Source organism: Haliotis cracherodii, unplaced genomic scaffold (assembly GCF_022045235.1).
Source record: "Haliotis cracherodii isolate W230 unplaced genomic scaffold, xgHalCrac1.p SCAF_13, whole genome shotgun sequence".
In the NCBI taxonomy this organism is placed as follows: Eukaryota; Metazoa; Mollusca; class Gastropoda; order Lepetellida; family Haliotidae; genus Haliotis; species Haliotis cracherodii.
The window spans coordinates 17,429,189-17,446,372 of record NW_027266268.1 but is presented as its reverse complement, the minus strand read 5'-3'; the positions used below and the strand labels follow the sequence as shown (position 1 = coordinate 17,446,372).

General features: G+C 38.9%; 1 protein-coding gene across 1 annotated transcript in view; it reads right to left on the bottom strand.

Annotated features, from left to right (window-relative positions):
• LOC139459689 (choline transporter-like protein 2) overlaps window positions 1-16,835 on the bottom strand; it is a 73,729-nt gene extending 56,894 nt beyond the window's left edge. The window contains exon 1 of the mRNA XM_071241310.1: window positions 16,660-16,835. Coding sequence (XP_071097411.1) covers window positions 16,660-16,738 — 79 coding nt within the window. The 5' untranslated portion in view covers window positions 16,739-16,835. The remainder of the gene's footprint in view (window positions 1-16,659) is intronic.
• Window positions 16,836-17,184: the final 349 nt, after the last annotated feature.

Sequence of the window (17,184 nt, the reverse complement as noted above, 5' to 3'; positions counted from 1 at the left end):
GAGATCATAGCGTTATGACTGTCGAAAGCCTTTGTCTAACTGTGGGAGTTAATTTAAGGTTAACATCGCTTTGAGGAAGGGGCGCCGTACATTACTAATGTATACTTCCTTTATCATGTTTATACACCATAGCCAAATTGTAAATTTATATTAGGCGACATTTTTTTTATTTGTTGGTTTACGGATGCGCCGCTCTTTCAAAGTCCAAATGTTAAAAAAAAAATAAAAATGAAAATTACCCTTTTTTTTATTACCGCCGATCGTTTCGACAAAAAGTTCAAACAAAAAAAGATTTCTTTTCCTCGTCGAGCTTAAAGCAAAGGGAAGTCACTCTGATATTTCTTGCTGGGATCCTTCTTAATACCATCAAAGCTTGTCAACGCAAAGCGCAGTGGTGACCAGTTTAACTATTTCAACACTGTTGGCCGTTCAAAGCCACAGGTCACACCGCACGGTAAACCGTCCAAGCCACGTCAAAATAGTTTATAATTATAATAACCTACTTGTCATATCATTCATTTATTAAATCTATCACATTTCACAATGTCTGAAATACCTATTCCATTTGATTTTATCATTTTTTTATATATAGATTAAAAATATATTCACTTGACACTATTTCCCGCAATGTTATTGAAAATAAAATTCTCGGACATACTTCGACAACGGGTCCTCATGGGCTGAAACGTCTTTAATTACAATGTAATAAAATCATCAAAAATGTATCTATAAAAGTTGCCAAACTGACATCTTAGTTATTATTTCCAACTTTTCGTGCGATCGCATATCGTAAGTCAAATGACATCTCGGCTTTCGTCGCCTGGATTTCTCGGCTCGGACACGATGTCTTAATGCCAAAATATATGCATAAGAAATCTTTGTCACAGCTCGTAACTTAGCTCTATGCATCCATAAAGTTCCATATTTTTAATATAGATCGCGATTTCATGCTAAAACGTTCAGGATAACATGATTTAACACAAACCTTTCGCCAAAGACTGAAAATTATCTTTGCTGTAATTTGATTAGCTGCCTTAAGGTCACGTGCTTAAATTTGACTAATCACGAACCTTGTAGCAGATTTTGTCGGTGAAACAATATAAGTTTTTTTAATGTATACTGACATGGCAGGACGTATGTGTTATTCATACGAAGCTTTGAAAACCGAGGTATTTCCTCATGTTAGTTAGCGGACAGCCACTATCATCGGGAAATGGGTGATGACAGATATTATTTGTAATTCTTTTTAAAATAATGTTCAACGTAAACAAATGAAAATTAAAAAGAAATAGGTAAGTGGATTTTATGAATTCTTATATTTGCCGAAAAAATCGTTAGATTTGCGCTAAATTTGGACGTTATGAATGGTTTAGCTTACATTATTATTTATTCAAAACGAACTTTATTTAGTTGTTCATGAAGTATTTAAATAATGAAATACACATAACTTTCATATTTATAAACAATAGGATTAATTAGACCTTTCAAATAGTGTATGGCCAAACATGTAGTAGCAAAGATGTTAATTTCAGCAGATAATTCATTGATAAATGTTGGTTTCATTTATCACACAACAGTCTCTGGGAACTTGGTGTCACAGCAGTAATCTTCTGGTTGGCTGGTGTTGAAAGAGTTAAACGTTGCCCATGCATTTGCTGCCAAAATAGCAGCGTCTTTCATGCATTTCCACCCATGACATGAATATTGTTATGTTGTCATCCCTGCACAAGCTGAGTGCAAGGGATATAATAAAATGTTCTTGAAAAATTGAGTTATTTTACTTTTATTACGCCAGGATATTTTTTTTCATACCTACCTAACTTTTTAGGACAAAATTCAGGTAAAAAAAATGTGAGAGGCTTTTTTTTTTTTTTTTTTTAATTGGCCTGCCTCACGTTTGAAATGAGTTTGAAATCCGTAAACCAAGAAATAAAAAAAGTGTCGCCTTACATGATATATATATATATAAACAATGAAGTCAAATCATATACTGTACAATACTTGCACACTTCATGTCTTCTCTATTAGCATGATTAGACAAGTGTATACAATAATTAGTGAGTGAGTGAGGTTCTACGTCCCTTTTAGCAATAGTCCAGCAATATAACGGCGGGGGACACCACTAATGGGCTTCACACATTGTACCCATGTCGGGAATCAAACCCGGGTCTTCGGCGTGAGGAGCGAATGCTTTAACCACTAGGCTACCCGACCGCCCTGTATACTATAATTAACCTGCATATATAACTTACTGCCTATATCATGTATATAGACAAGTACTCTACACTCTTTTCATTATATGGATACATAAATCTGCATAATACATATCAGATTAGATTAATATATTTATACATGTATAAACATGATAAATCTGTAAGAATTGTAATTTCTGAAAATAAATGTTAGTACTGAAACACAGTGGTAATAACATGATTAAGGAGCTAATTATCACATATTTAGTTTGTTGTTAAATATGTTTTATGCTAGCACAGTCGCAACCTTACCGAATCCCAAATTCTACAGTCATTGATACATTATTAATCATCATTATTAATCACCAACATTTCACAGCATCACAGACCTGGCTTCTATTTTTGGGACTGCGTGAATTACCCATCATCAATTAGAGGCGTGTGTGTATTGGAGTAGAGACAGCTAAAAGAGGAAATATGGTATATTTTGCAAGACAGTATTTGGACTGATGACTGAGTGTTGTCTCTGTAGCTGTCAATGTTCACTGAAATCTACAACACTGACATGATTGACATCTCACCTATTTCCTGTTATTGACAAAGTGCATGCACAGTGAACTCTGTCATTGCATATATCTTTACCGTCTTTAATGTATTAAGGGCCCAGGGTACATAGATGATTCCCAAGGTTAGTTCTACATACAAGTATGCAATCCACACACTTTAACTTTGGTATAAACAGGGCTCTAGATAATTTTTTCAGCCACTGCAGTATTTTACTCAAAACATGCATACCATATTTCCTCTATTAGACGCCTGACCATCTCTTAGTTTAACTCAGCATCTATTACAGGCCCAGTGTCTGTTCTGTTTAATGCTGGCACAGTGGCAACTCACTACCTTATCGAATCCAGATTTTAGTCATACATAGTTATGGGCACATTTGCAGGAAATGGTAATTATTAATCACTAACATATCACAGTCTTAGAGATCCGATTTCTACTTTATGGACAGAGCCTATGTTTGTGGGGGTGTTGGTGGGGGCCTTCTTGGGTGGGGGCCTTTTGGGTTGGGGGCCTTTTGGGGTGGGGGAGTTGTGGGCTGGGTGGGTGTGGGGTGGAGACAGGGTTCTTGGGGCAGGCTGTGTAGGATCGTCATTGAAAGTCACAGGTCATGACATGGCAAAAGAGATTACTACACGAGTGTCTTTCAGATACCATTTAACTTACAAGTTGTTTCAAAAGATATCTCACAGGCAGGATCATATTCGTTTTGAAACAAGTTGTAAGATAAATGGTGTCTGACAGTGAGTGAGTGAGTGAGTGAGTTGGGTTTAAAGCTGCTTTTAACAATATTCCAGTTATATCGCGGCATGTCAGCTTAATGTGGGAGGAAAGCCCGAAGTGATGCAGGTCTAAGACGTTTACCACTTCGGTGAAACCCACGAGCACGGTGCTGACAAACCTAGAAACATAATCGGCGCGAACCAGGATTCGAACCCACAATCATAGGTTTCTGGCGTGTTCAAGGGACGCAACTCTGCACAGCGAATTGCGGCGCCTTAGACGACTGGGCCACCGTGTCTAACAGTGACAGACAATCAGACAAGAAGTCTGTCTTAATTAGACCTTAGGTCATCCCCATGGATTAGCCAAACGGGGACCGAGAATTCGATCTCACGTTTCATACCAGTTGTCTCAATTGGCTTCTCACTCACCGAGGTATGTAAGAATAACTTCAACTCTTATTCAGGTTATGAAAATCAACAGTCGAATGTGTGACCTTTCAGCACTACTTGATACATTAACAAAAGAATTATTGACACCTAACACATTTATGCATAACACACAGAGGCGTCATAACAAGGGACATCAATGCCACATTAATATTGACATATCTCTGACAATATGGACAAAGCTGAAGAGAAAATAAGAAATATCAATATTGACAAAGCCATTTATTGACATAGCCATTAACCCAACGTCAAAGTGTAAAGGTTTGGATCATATTCTTATAAACATCTTCAACAATCAACAAACATCCATGATTCAGATCTAACCACAGCCTTCTCAGTATTTAATTTGTTTACGCTGTAGGTCAGGATGTCACTGAACGCAGGCCTGTTTACCCCGAAAGCAGGCCTGCTTACCCCAAACCCAGGCCTGTTTACCCCGAACGCAGGCCTGTTTACCCCGAACACAGGCCTGTTTACCCCGAACGCAGGCCTGCTTACCCCAACCCAGGCCTGTTTACCCCGAACCCAGGCCTGTTTACCCCGAACGCAGGCCTGTTTACCCCGAACGCAGGCCTGCTTACCCCAACCCAGGCCTGTTTACCCCGAACCCAGGCCTGTTTACCCCCGAACGCAGGCCTGTTTACCCCCGAACGCAGGCCTGTTTACCCTGAACCCAGGCCTGTTTAACCTGAACGCAGGCCTGTTTACCCCAAACGCAGGCCTGTTAACCCTGAACGCAGGCCTGTTAACCCCGAACACAGGCCTGTTAAACCGGAACGCAGGCCTGTTTACCTTGAACGCAGGCCTGCTTACCCCAAACGCAGGCCTGTTAAACCTGAACGCAGGCCTGTTAAACCTGAACGCAGGCCTGTTAACCCCGAACACAGGCCTGTTAAACCTGAACGCAGGCCTGTTTACCCTGAACGCAGGCCTGCTTATCCCAAACGCAGGCCTGTTTACCCCGAACGCAGGCCTGTTAAACCTGAACGCAGGCCTGTTTACCCTGAACGCAGGCCTGTTTACCCCGGACGCAGGCCTGTTTACCCTGAACGCAGGCCTGTTAACCCCAAACGCAGGCCTGTTAACCCTGAACGCAGGCCTGTTAACCCTGAACGCAGGCCTGTTAACCCCGAACGCAGGCCTGTTAACCCCCAACCCAGGCCTGTTAACCCCGAACGACGGCCTGTTAACCCTGAACGCAGGCCTGTTAACCCCGAACCCAGGCCTGTTTACCCCGAACGCAGGCCTGTTAACCCCGAACGCAGGCCTGTTAACCCCGTACGCAGGCCTGTTAACCCCGAACCCAGGCCTGTTTACCCCGAACGCAGGCCTGTTAACCCTGAACGCAGGCCTGTTTACCCTGAACCCAGGCCTGTTAACCCCGAACGCAGGCCTGTTAACCCCGAACCCAGGCCTGTTAACCCCGAACGCAGGCCTGTTAACCCTGAACGCAGGCCTGTTTACCCCGAACCCAGGCCTGTTTACCCCGAATGCAGGCCTGTTTACCCGAACTTGCCACATCAGTAGTACACTAATCAGTGATTGTAAACACAAGTGAGTGAGTGAGTACGGTTTTACGCCGCTTTTAGCAATATTCCGGCAATATCACAGCAGGGGACACCAGAAATGGTAAACACAAGTATTATAGTAGACACTGCTGAGAATGATTATATTTGTTTGTTTGTTGTTTACTGCAGCACTCAGCAATATTCCAGCTATATGACGGCGGTCTGTAAATAATCAAGTCTGGACCAGACAATCCAGTGACTGACATCATAAGCATCGATCTATGCAATTGGGATGCGATGACATGCATCAAGTCTGTGAGCCTGACCACCTCTAACGACAAGCATGGGTTGCTGAAGACCTATTCTAATTTCTAACCCGGATGTTCAGAGGGTGAGGATGATTAGAAAAAACAACAACTTTTGTTGGGTTCGATCAAATCCTAATATTCCAAATTACTACTTGCTGAAGAACCAATTTACATATACCCCGGCTCAAGTGAGGTTCCGAGAGTCACTTTACAAATAGATAATTTGATTGTTTAACCATGTTAACTGACAGGAAATCACAGCACTATCTTGTGACAATTCACCATAACACATACATCAAATTGGAAATTAATGCATCACCAAATTAAGATTAAGATGACTGCTGACCCCTAGCCAAAAATGTGACTTATTATCAATGCGACTCCCCCCCCCCCCCACCCCCCACCCCCCTCCCACCACTATTCCCAGTGGAATGATACATATCCATGCCTCATTCCAATCAAAGAGCAAATAGCACCTATTAGCATGATTAGTGCTGTTTAGAGAACGTCCATGATAACAATAAACAGTGTTTTCCTAAAAACAACTCACTGTTAATATGATTACTCTGTTGCCTGGCATTAGGGAAATTCAAAGGCAATAATAATTATGTAATATACATCTATATATAAATTGTTCATAATCATGTTCATAAGCCTGTGCAATTATTAAGCAGGTCTACTTTTATTTCGCCTCATGGCTGTGTGTATATAATATCAAACAACAGTAGTATTAATTAACTTGCATGCAATCTGTTACTTAAGGCCACGAGTCTGAAGTCTGAGTCTCTCGATCGATTAAGATCAGCTCATATAATGAGACCTAACTGGTTTTGGTTTGGTTTGTTGTTTAACACCGCACTCAGCAATATTCCAGCTATATGATGGCGGTCTGTAAATAATCGAGTCTGGACCAGACAATCCAGTGATTTATATCATGAGCATCGATCCGCACAATTGGGATCGGTGACATGCATCAACCAAGTCAGCGAGACTGACCACCTGATCTCGTTAGTCGCCTTTAACGACAAGCATAGTCACCTTTTACGGCAAGCATAGTCACCTTTTATAGAGAGACCTACTGAATGTTATGGCAATATAGTCAGACTCAGAAATCCATCTCGTTGAATACCTGTCATAATCAAGAGGCCACCGTATGTCATGAGTCCTCAGAGTTTGTAGTTAGTCCTGCTTCAGCAACACAGAAATGTTTACTCTCCGTATATGTTTACTCAGTTCCCAAAAGTAACCAATTTGAAGCACTGACAATTGGTTCAAAATAATAGCCCCAAAATGCTGTAGTCAATGTGGACTGGTAACCATCCTTGGATACATAATCATGATAATGTGTCCTCAGACCAATTCAGAAGTCTGGGGCTAGCGCACGAGCACTATTTCAAAGGCTGCAACTTTGGGGTAGTAGTCTTAAAAGATTTTAGCAATGACTGAATGATGCCTTGTATGTATTGATTCAAATTACCTGAACTGGGTACGCTGAATTCTGGAAAAGTAGATCTTTTGGATTTGCCAGGAAAGTCCATTGTATTTCACAATCTAAAGGGTAAGGTACGATAAGCGGACTTTTGTCCCACGGAATATCCATAACCAAAGAAATGAGGAAAGATTTTAACATTCATCATGAATGTTATCAGACTTTTATCATATAAATGAAAATCGGACACTGTAATTTCAACATTTGCATGTTTGGGACCTTTAACAACAATCAAAGTCCAAATATGTCAAAATATTGAGTTTTAGCGTTTTTTTGGAAGCATTTTTCTAAGATTTGAACCGGCTGTCTTGATTGACAAACAGATGCCATAAAGCAGGAAGCCTGGATGCAGAAAATAACAACATTCACTCTACAAGATTCAAGGATTCACGTTGGCCTTTCCTCTGTAGCCATGCAGTGCACCTGAGTAAACACTAGTGCCCCGTCTGACTGTCGATTCTCCTCCTTAACCTTACACTTCTACCTGTGTACACCTGTAAGCCATTATCATTGAACTTTTCATGCTGACACTAACTTTCGACCTAGCTGTCTTTAGCCGCAGGGCTTACTATATATACTCTAGAAAGCTACCAAGCATCACAAATGTCACAGCCAGATGCGTTTTATTTTTTTTAAATATTTAATAAAATAGCATCGTATTCATTTCAGATATTGCTTTTAACCTTTTGAAAAATAGTGTAGTCCAACCATGAACAATAGTAATAAATAGGGGTGACTATCATGACTACTGGTCTGGAAATCACTATTGCGATAACTATTGATATTGAAAGAAACTATTGTGATAACTATTAATATTGCAAGCAACTATTGCAATAACTATTGATATTGAAAGAAACTATTGTGATAAATATCAATAGTTTTCTGTGTACCATTTTAGATGGATTTTAGAGTTGAATTAAACCTTGTAACTGAAATTTCCTTTGAATGTGATAACCATAACAACAAATAAAAAGTAAAGTTTGAGATACGACTGATTTGTTTTACCCTAATAATTTAAGAAAAAGAAACTTCCACATTACCATGTGTAAATTACTACCACTCATGATCAAATATTTTATTGATATGGTAAATACAATCAAAACTATCGATATTCTTAACTGAAATTGATACTATTGATCAGAAACTGATTTAACAATTGATTCATTGACTTTAAGTGCTTACCAATAGCAATATAGCAATATTTCCATTTATCGTGACACCCCTAGTAATAAAGGCAATATTCAGATGTGCTTATTATTAGATTGAATGTATGTAACAGTAATGTATCAGTCTGAACAGGCTGACCTGCTGTTGACTTCCGTCTACAAGTTTCAAGTAAAAGCTGTATATTATCTGTCAACTATGATATCAAATCGGTTTGACATAAAACAATTTTAAATTCTAATTCTCATATAACCATAATCATGATAATCATAAGCATAACACGAAAATAACATAGAAAGAAACGTAAACAGCCCTTCAGAAAACCAAAGTATGTCATAAAATAACTCAACACATTTGTTTATTTGTTTGTTATTTAACGCCACACTCCATAATATTCCAGAAATATGATCACAGTGTCATGCTGAGGGATTGTCGCAATATTTTATTGATTGGCACATGATCTTTACACGGAAAGGAACAAGGGGCGCATTTATTTAGATGGCATATTTTATATAATATGGGAGTCACTGTCTCAAAAACAGTTTCATCACTGCTGCTTCTATTAGTATTATTGAATTTAATCATCATGATTTTCGTTGCCTTATGCGTCTCAATTTACTATCAGTGCCTTTCATTGGCTGAAAGTCACAAATGGTCCAATCAGAATCGAGTATACACATTTGTCAAATATGGTAGTCATAGTTCTGTTAATGCCAAAGACGTTTCTGCTTCAAACTGTCAAATTACCTCAGTATCGCACAATCGTCAACCACATGTTATGTTAGTGATAACAGGAATGTGTTGCATGGCTCACCTGAGTGACCATGGTAACCAACTCAGGAAAACTGAGAAAGGTAGAAATGTTTAACCAACCTGATTTCATGACTGCAGGTGGTTGCAGCTTAACTCAGAAAGAAATACTTTGACATGTCAGCTTCATATAAATCATGTGAAATTTAATTTAATGACAAAGCTACACTCTAATTTTAGAACGAGAGACATGCTGACGGCAGTGATAACAAACAAGCTGTTGAGGCTAATTATATATGACATCAGCCATTGTTGCTGCAATACATAATATCTGAGAAAGTTGCCCTGCTAAAATTCTGTGTATTGATAATGTTACTTGTGGACAGCAATTCTGCATCAATAACCTACATACCATGGGTTTTTTAGTAATATATGATCACTCAGAGTGTGTCAGCTAACTTTTGAAAATGACCCCATGTATTTATGAGGAAAGGGTCCCAGTGACCCCACTTGTTCAGTTTCTGGGCAGAACACTATGATCATGATGATGATGACTTATAAATAATCAAACCAGTGATTGATAGTATGAGCAACATCCCAAGTTGCTTGGGCACAATGACACGTTGTCAACCACCTCACAGGGTCTCACCAACCAAGCCATTCAGTCTCCTCTTACTACCTGCTAACGACCAGCATAGATTTTCGGGTCAGTTTTCATGGTTTAACCATTAAACCATTTATTTTTCATTTCATGGGCACACTGCCCCTACTAAAAAGAAGCCAGTTCAAAAAATAAATTAAAGATAAAAATATTTATTTTATTATGTTTCCTTCTAGTAGTATAGACCCTCTTACAATATGAATAAAATACATAAAGTTATATATGTAATCCATGTCTACATCACTGTCAGTGATTCAAAAAGCTAGCTGCAGTTTTAACTCCATGGCAGAATGACTTTCAAATAAAAAAATAAACATGATTAAATAAATAAATAAATAAATAAATAAATAAATAAATAAATAAATAAATAAATAAATAAATAAATAAATAAATAAATAAATAAATAAATAAATGAAAAAGCTATTTATTTTTATTTCAACTGTGTGGCAAAGCCCAAATAAATCCGTGAAACATAAAATTAAAAAAGTGTGGCCTAATTGAATAGAAAAGACTCATCTGTGCTAATCCAGTTCATTTCACTGCACCCAGTGTCATGCTCTATTTACAAGGCTGAGGTCAGCATGCTCTCATGGCTGTGTGTAGTGTATGAACATATTGATCACATGTGGCAGAGTCTATCACATAAGCTACTGCTGGTTTATGGTGAAGTGTGGTGAAATGTGGCTTTATGTCGCATTCAATGTTATTGCACTTATATAGCGATGTGCATGCCTGAATTTGTTTTGCTGCTTGTATTGGTCCAGACAATGCATGTTTTATAGTGCTGTCAAACTACCACGCTGCAGTTTGACATGAATACCCCACTCCGACACAGCATACTGATTCCAAGTCAACCAGTCCTTGTTTTATCCCTTAATGCCGAGCTCTAGGCAGGGTAACAACTAGTGCCATATTTGACATATTTTGGTACGACACCAGGGACTGAACCATGAACCTTTCGTACTCCTGGTAAACAATCTATCCACTTAACCACTGCTGCCATGAAGTTTAGCATGGATATAGAATAGGAAGTGGTAGCAAGTAGCATGAAAAATAACTACAAGTCTGATTAAATTGCTACCAGCAGCATAAGAAATTGCCATAAGTCATGTAGTCCTTACGAAAAAGCCCAACAGCTAAGGTATCATAGAGACTAGAAGAAATATGCCATTTTGAGCGTTTCACAATATGTTATCATTATAAAGACAAGTGGACTAAAACTGTTAGTTTTCTATCACTCTACCAGACCATTTTGCTGAGCCAAAGCAAAATTAGGCTTTGATATAGGCTAGTGGAAACTCTTGCCTCAGAAAGATGGCCGACAACACACCAGAAGGTCACCGAGGGCTGTCCAAATGTACTACCCTGGTACCAAAGCCCCTTTACCCGACCCTACCCGGGTACCTACTGTAGGTCTCAAGAGGTTAGTACAAAATGTCCAATTGAGCATAGTTTGAATGGAGCTCTGGCAAAATATATTTAGATACAAGGATACATGTATAAAACAATCTGGTCACCAATACACTGTAGTCGACTGAAGCTCTATTTTTATTCAAATATATAAAAGTCAGACGCAAGGCGTGCAGCATCAGAAAGAACTTCCAGCATTATCGACTTGTAGTGTAACCATGGAGTTCAAGATAATTTTTATCATTAAACAATATATCATGTGACTAATCACGGGTCTGGGAAGTCATGTGGGTACCCAGATCCTACTCAGTACCCACCTGGCCCGAATACCCAAGTTACCCATCCCAGCCCTATACCAACACCACTTCCGTCGGTCTCAAGGCAAGCATTCTAGTGAGTGAGTGAGTATGGTTTTATGCCGCTTTTAGGAATATTCCAGCAATATCACAGCGGGGACACCAGAAATGGGCTTCACATATTGTACCCATGTCGGGAATCGAACCCGGGTCTTCGGAGTGACGAGCGAATGCTTTAACAACCAGGCTACCCGACCGCCCCGGCAAGCATTCTAGATAACATAGGGGCCATTCTTCCCTGGAATTCAGCCCAAGCACACATCGATGGCATCATGTCTAGACAGACACCTCATCATGTCTAGACAGACACCTCATCATGATACCACACAGATTAATAATAAACACTTCCCTAAATTGGATTTAGGCATGTTAGGTGAGATAATTCCCTACATACTATAAAATATTAGTACAAAACAGAAATTATGCAACATATTAATGTAAAGAGGCACTGAAATATAAAGGAGAACAGATTATGCAGCGTTAGAAATTGGAACTAGTCCTGTAGTTTTTGCCAAACAGCCAAATAGTTAAAGGGGCACTGATCTAACGCAATTCCCCGGGACTGGTTGTTGCCTTTGTTATTGTTTTTTCCCAGTGAGTACCCGGATGTATAGCAGAAATCTAGACTAGTTCGCGACCTCTGCTGCGCCATTCGTAAGCGCATTAGTCACTTTTATGGGTAGTAATAAGGGCGTATGGTCACATTGATCAACAAAATGAAATACAGTTTTCGAGATAATAAAGAAATGTAGGTATCTTTGTGGGTAGCATCTGTAATGGTGACGAAGTTTTGATATATTTCACCTGAGCATTGCTTTTTTTTATAGTGTGTATATTTTTTTTACTGTCAAAATGTGTAACAAATTTATCAAACGTCTAAATATTCAGTTATTTTACAAAGTGACTGAAAAACATTTCCATCTGTATTATTATGATAACGAATTCCAAACATTTTGATGTTTAATTTCATCACCAAGAGACTGAAAATGTTACGTTGAAAAGTACATTTCTATGTTGTTTGGCTTCTAATCCTACATAACAATCTGTTGTGATGTCTGTAGGCCCTTTTGATCGTCATAATCAATCTGGACAGATTTTGTAGTCAAAATGACTGAAATATTTATACATTTTATAAATTGCCTGAGAGAATCACATTTTACAAATTGACGATAATATATACACGCTTACAAAGGAAAAGACCTGTGAAAACAACGTCTATCGCGCATTGTAGAATTTCCCAACCAAGACGTAGAGAAACAAGAACGAATCGGTTCAAATGAAGGAAAACAAAATGCAAATACCATAATTACAACCTACCAAATTTATGTGTATAAATTTTAGGCAGCTTCCTTGTTCGAGGAATGTATCCGTGAATATCCACACAAAGGAACACTATCCCACTCGTCTGCAGCTGTACAAAGAAACTTATTCGATGTCACGTGTCTCTGTAACAATCAAATATTGTAAAAGATATATATCGTTTCGGGATATTATAACCCGTGTTCGTTTCTCAACTGATCACTTGGATTGTTTCAGGTGTTTCACATAGGTGTCAAGTCTCAAGGGTCGGCTGAGAAAGCCCACGTGACAACTATTTTCATAACGTCCACGGTTCCTAAAAAATCCATTGAGTGATAGATAACAATGACCAATCAATCAACGTATTATCAGTTAACCCTTTGAACAAAGTATGTTGTTTTTACATCGGCACTTCACGCCATGATATGAGTGTATTCCCTTTGTTTTAGTAAACCTAGACATGTAAATACTCACTTTTGACATATCCACTGGTGCAAGATAACAGTGATTAATCAATCAACGTATTTCTGTTAATCCTTTGATGGCTAGGAACGATCCGTTGATTTACACAAAAAAGTAAATCAACTGATCATTCATCTCTTGCTGGGCTGCCACGTGCATATTACATAACACACATTTCACCTCACTTCAAACCTGGATTTAGATTGAATAATTACCCCAGACACAATAAATGCCAAATGGGAACCTTTGTCAGGTAGTCCAAGTGGCGCTACCACTAATTGTACCAGTAATAAATTCATTAACTGAGCATCAAGTGAATGACGACAAATACACAAGTGTAGGGTTATACGAAAAAACGTGGATGACAACAAGGGAGTAGTAATCGTATTATCGACGCAATCCAAAATCCGAAAATGCTTTCACTGCATGGATACTTTTTTTAAGTATTAAACTATAACCGTCTTATCTGGGGTATTTCCAAATGACGACATCCGATGAGCTCCGCCGTTCTTTTTGTCTGTTTGTTTAGGCTGAAGAAATTATTTAACATGCGCCCTTTGTAGGAGTCTTTATAGATCACAGTTAACCAATCAGTGTTTAAGCAAAAATGCGTAAAACAAATATTGCCTCCAGCCTCCAAGTTTATTTAGCTGTCCTTGCAGACGGTAGCCCAGTCTCTGGTCAGGCTAAGTTGCGTTGCGTATCATCCGGGTACTCACGGGGAAAAAAACAATAACAAAGGCAACAACCAGTCCGGGGAATTGCGTTAGATCAGTGCCCCTTTAAGGTATTACAAGGACTAGCTGAAACTCGCTCATTTTAAGGGTTTTGCTATATGTTATCATAACAAGGACTAGTGGACAAAAACTGTTAGTCTCTATCGCTGGATTATGCCACCCTATAAATACTTATGCGTTTCTGGTTTGCTAAAGCACGTTTCCAATTGTATGATTTTATCGTACTTGTATAATAGGCGTATTAAAGGTAAGAATCCTCTATATAGACTCGTAACCAGCTGGTACAGAGAAAATTATGAATAACCCTATGCTATCATTTGTTAAAGTATGTACATAATTGGGACTCGTTCTACTTTTGCTTGTTTTGATTAGTGAGTGAGTGAGTTGGGTTTAACGGTATTCCTGTTATATCACGACGTGTCAGCTTATTGTGGGAGGAAAGCCCAAAATGGTGCAGGTCTCAGATGTTTACCACTTTGGTGAAACCCACGAGCACGGGTATGGTGCTGATAAACCTAGAAACATAATTGGGGCAAACCAGGATTCGAACCCGCGAACGCACTCAGCAATATTCCACCTACATGACGGCGGTCTGTAAATAATCAATCTGGACCAGACAATCCAGTGATTAATGTCATGAGCATCGATCCACGCAAATGGGAGCAATGACATGCATCAACCAAGTCAGCGAGCCTGACCACCCCATACCGTTAGTCGACAAGCATAGTCGACTTTTATGGCAAGCATGGGTTGCTGATGACCTATTCTTCCCCGGATCTTCATGGTTTTTTTCATGAGAAGGGAGACAAAATAATTATTACCAATTATAAACAGAAAATTAACTCTTGTAAGGAAATTTTATTCATTCACCAGAAAAACACCATGCCCAATTATTACTTGCACAAAAGACAGTTATTTACACAAAAAGGTACACGGGTGTTATCTCAAAACTAGTTCAAATGAACCAAAAATAGCATTCACTGTGTTAGTTATTACCAATACCTGAAAACAGCAAAATAATGTGAAATATGCACTTCCTTATTTTATTTCTGCTCACTAGAACTAGTCATGTGACAATCCCTGCTTGTATCTATTCTCCAGCCATAATACAGCAAGGTACAAATCTGGCGTACCTTATTTGCCATGCTACAGTAATTAGGAAATTTCTGACAGGGGCACTTAATAAATCCATTAGTGAGAAAGGTTTTACACTGCTTTTAGCAATATTTCATCAATATCACAACAGGAGATACCAGAAATGGGCTTCACACATTGTACCCATGTGGGGAATCAAAACGGGGTCTTTGGCGTGACGAGTGAACACTTTAACCACTAAGCTACCCCACCGCTCCCAATACATCCATGAAAAGCAAGTGAAATTTGTTACAGATCAAGCGGTTGTGAACAAAATTAGTTCAAACAGAGAACAAAACCTGTTACAATAATAGTTTACTAGGCAATTATATCATGGTGTATGTTGTCTACTGTTTTGTGAAACCAAATCTGTACTGTCATCAATATACACATGGAATTAATTCACACAGAGTGTCATACTAATTTATGGTCTTAGTTTGTTTGTGTATTGTTTTATTTATATATAATGTTTAATGCCACAGTAATATTCCAGCTATATGACGGCGGTCTGTAAATAACAGTCTGGACCAGACAATCCAGTGATCGACATCACGAGCATCGACATGCATCAACCAAGTCAGCGAGTCTGACCACCCCATCCCGTTAGTCTCCTCTTACGACAAGCATAGTTGCCTTTTACGACAAGCATGGGTTGCTGAAGACCTATTCTACATGTTCTAAGTAATCTAACCCGGATCATCACGGGTGTATGGTCTTAGTAGACTCCAGGGATGCTTATAAAGATTACATACAGACTGGTACAGAATTATTGATTTATTGGAGAAGGGCACTAATATGGCAAATACAAATTTTTAATATTTCCTGTCAAGTGTTGGTTTTGCTCATTACTTTTGGATAAATATTTTTTTCTATCTTCTAATGAAAACAAGGTGCAATTATTCTATTCTTCTCTTACCATGTTTACAAACCACGATAAACAAAGCTTGCATTATATTTGATGTATACCACACACTACCCACCTCACCATCCCCCACCCCATTAGACGCTTGTAAACAGTGCATATCCACATGCATCAGCCCCAAGTAGGACAAGTAGTATTTGTATCATGTTCTATTGGGAGTGGCTTTGATTAAACACAAGGCTTGTTATACGATGTTTATTAAATTTCCGCTAAGAATTCCATGCACACTGTATCAAACTTGATTCACTTTTAGACTCCCGTGTTTTCGGTGTGGAAATGACATGCCCTACATATAGGCCTATCAGCTTCTTTCAAATTTCATTCCTCTTGTTGTACAACATTCACATTCACACAACAACTGTGCGGGAAATGTCCCAGTTGGTCACATATTAATGCACCATTTCGCGGCATTTCTCGTCCATCTCTAACAGAAGCAACACCAAGGCCGCTTGACCACACCTATTTTGACATTTTGCATTAATGGGAATAGTCCCATCATGTTTACAAAATCTGTTCGGGGCTTCAACTCACCGTAATCCTTTGAATCCACCATTTCAATCTCTTCGTCTGTGGGTTCCCCTTCGTCATCTTTATTTCCACAACACCCCATTATTTCAAATTTCCCACACAGACGTCGATAAGGTTTCTCACGTAAGTATGCACAATAAAGCGTATTTGATAACCACCTGATATCGCGCCGCTTCCTTGTTTACAAGTGTACCCCCTCTAGCGGCAAGCTTCTAAACACACCTGCAAGGGGAATAACGATTTTGAAGCACCCGTAAAATATATCTTCATGCGCCCGATTCAGTATGTGTGAAGAAACGCAAGACAATTACTTCGGCTAATGTACAAGTGCCGTTACGAATGGTGTGTACACATTCGCTATTCATTTTAGTCTAATTATTTCATTAATAATGCTTCCCGTAATTAAATATACAGCCACATTTATGAACAGCTTATATTTACGAATGATCACTTGAACAAAATCACTTTTCTTCACCTCGATGATGTATTTCCAGACAAGTAACACGAACTGCAAATTGTTTTGTTTGT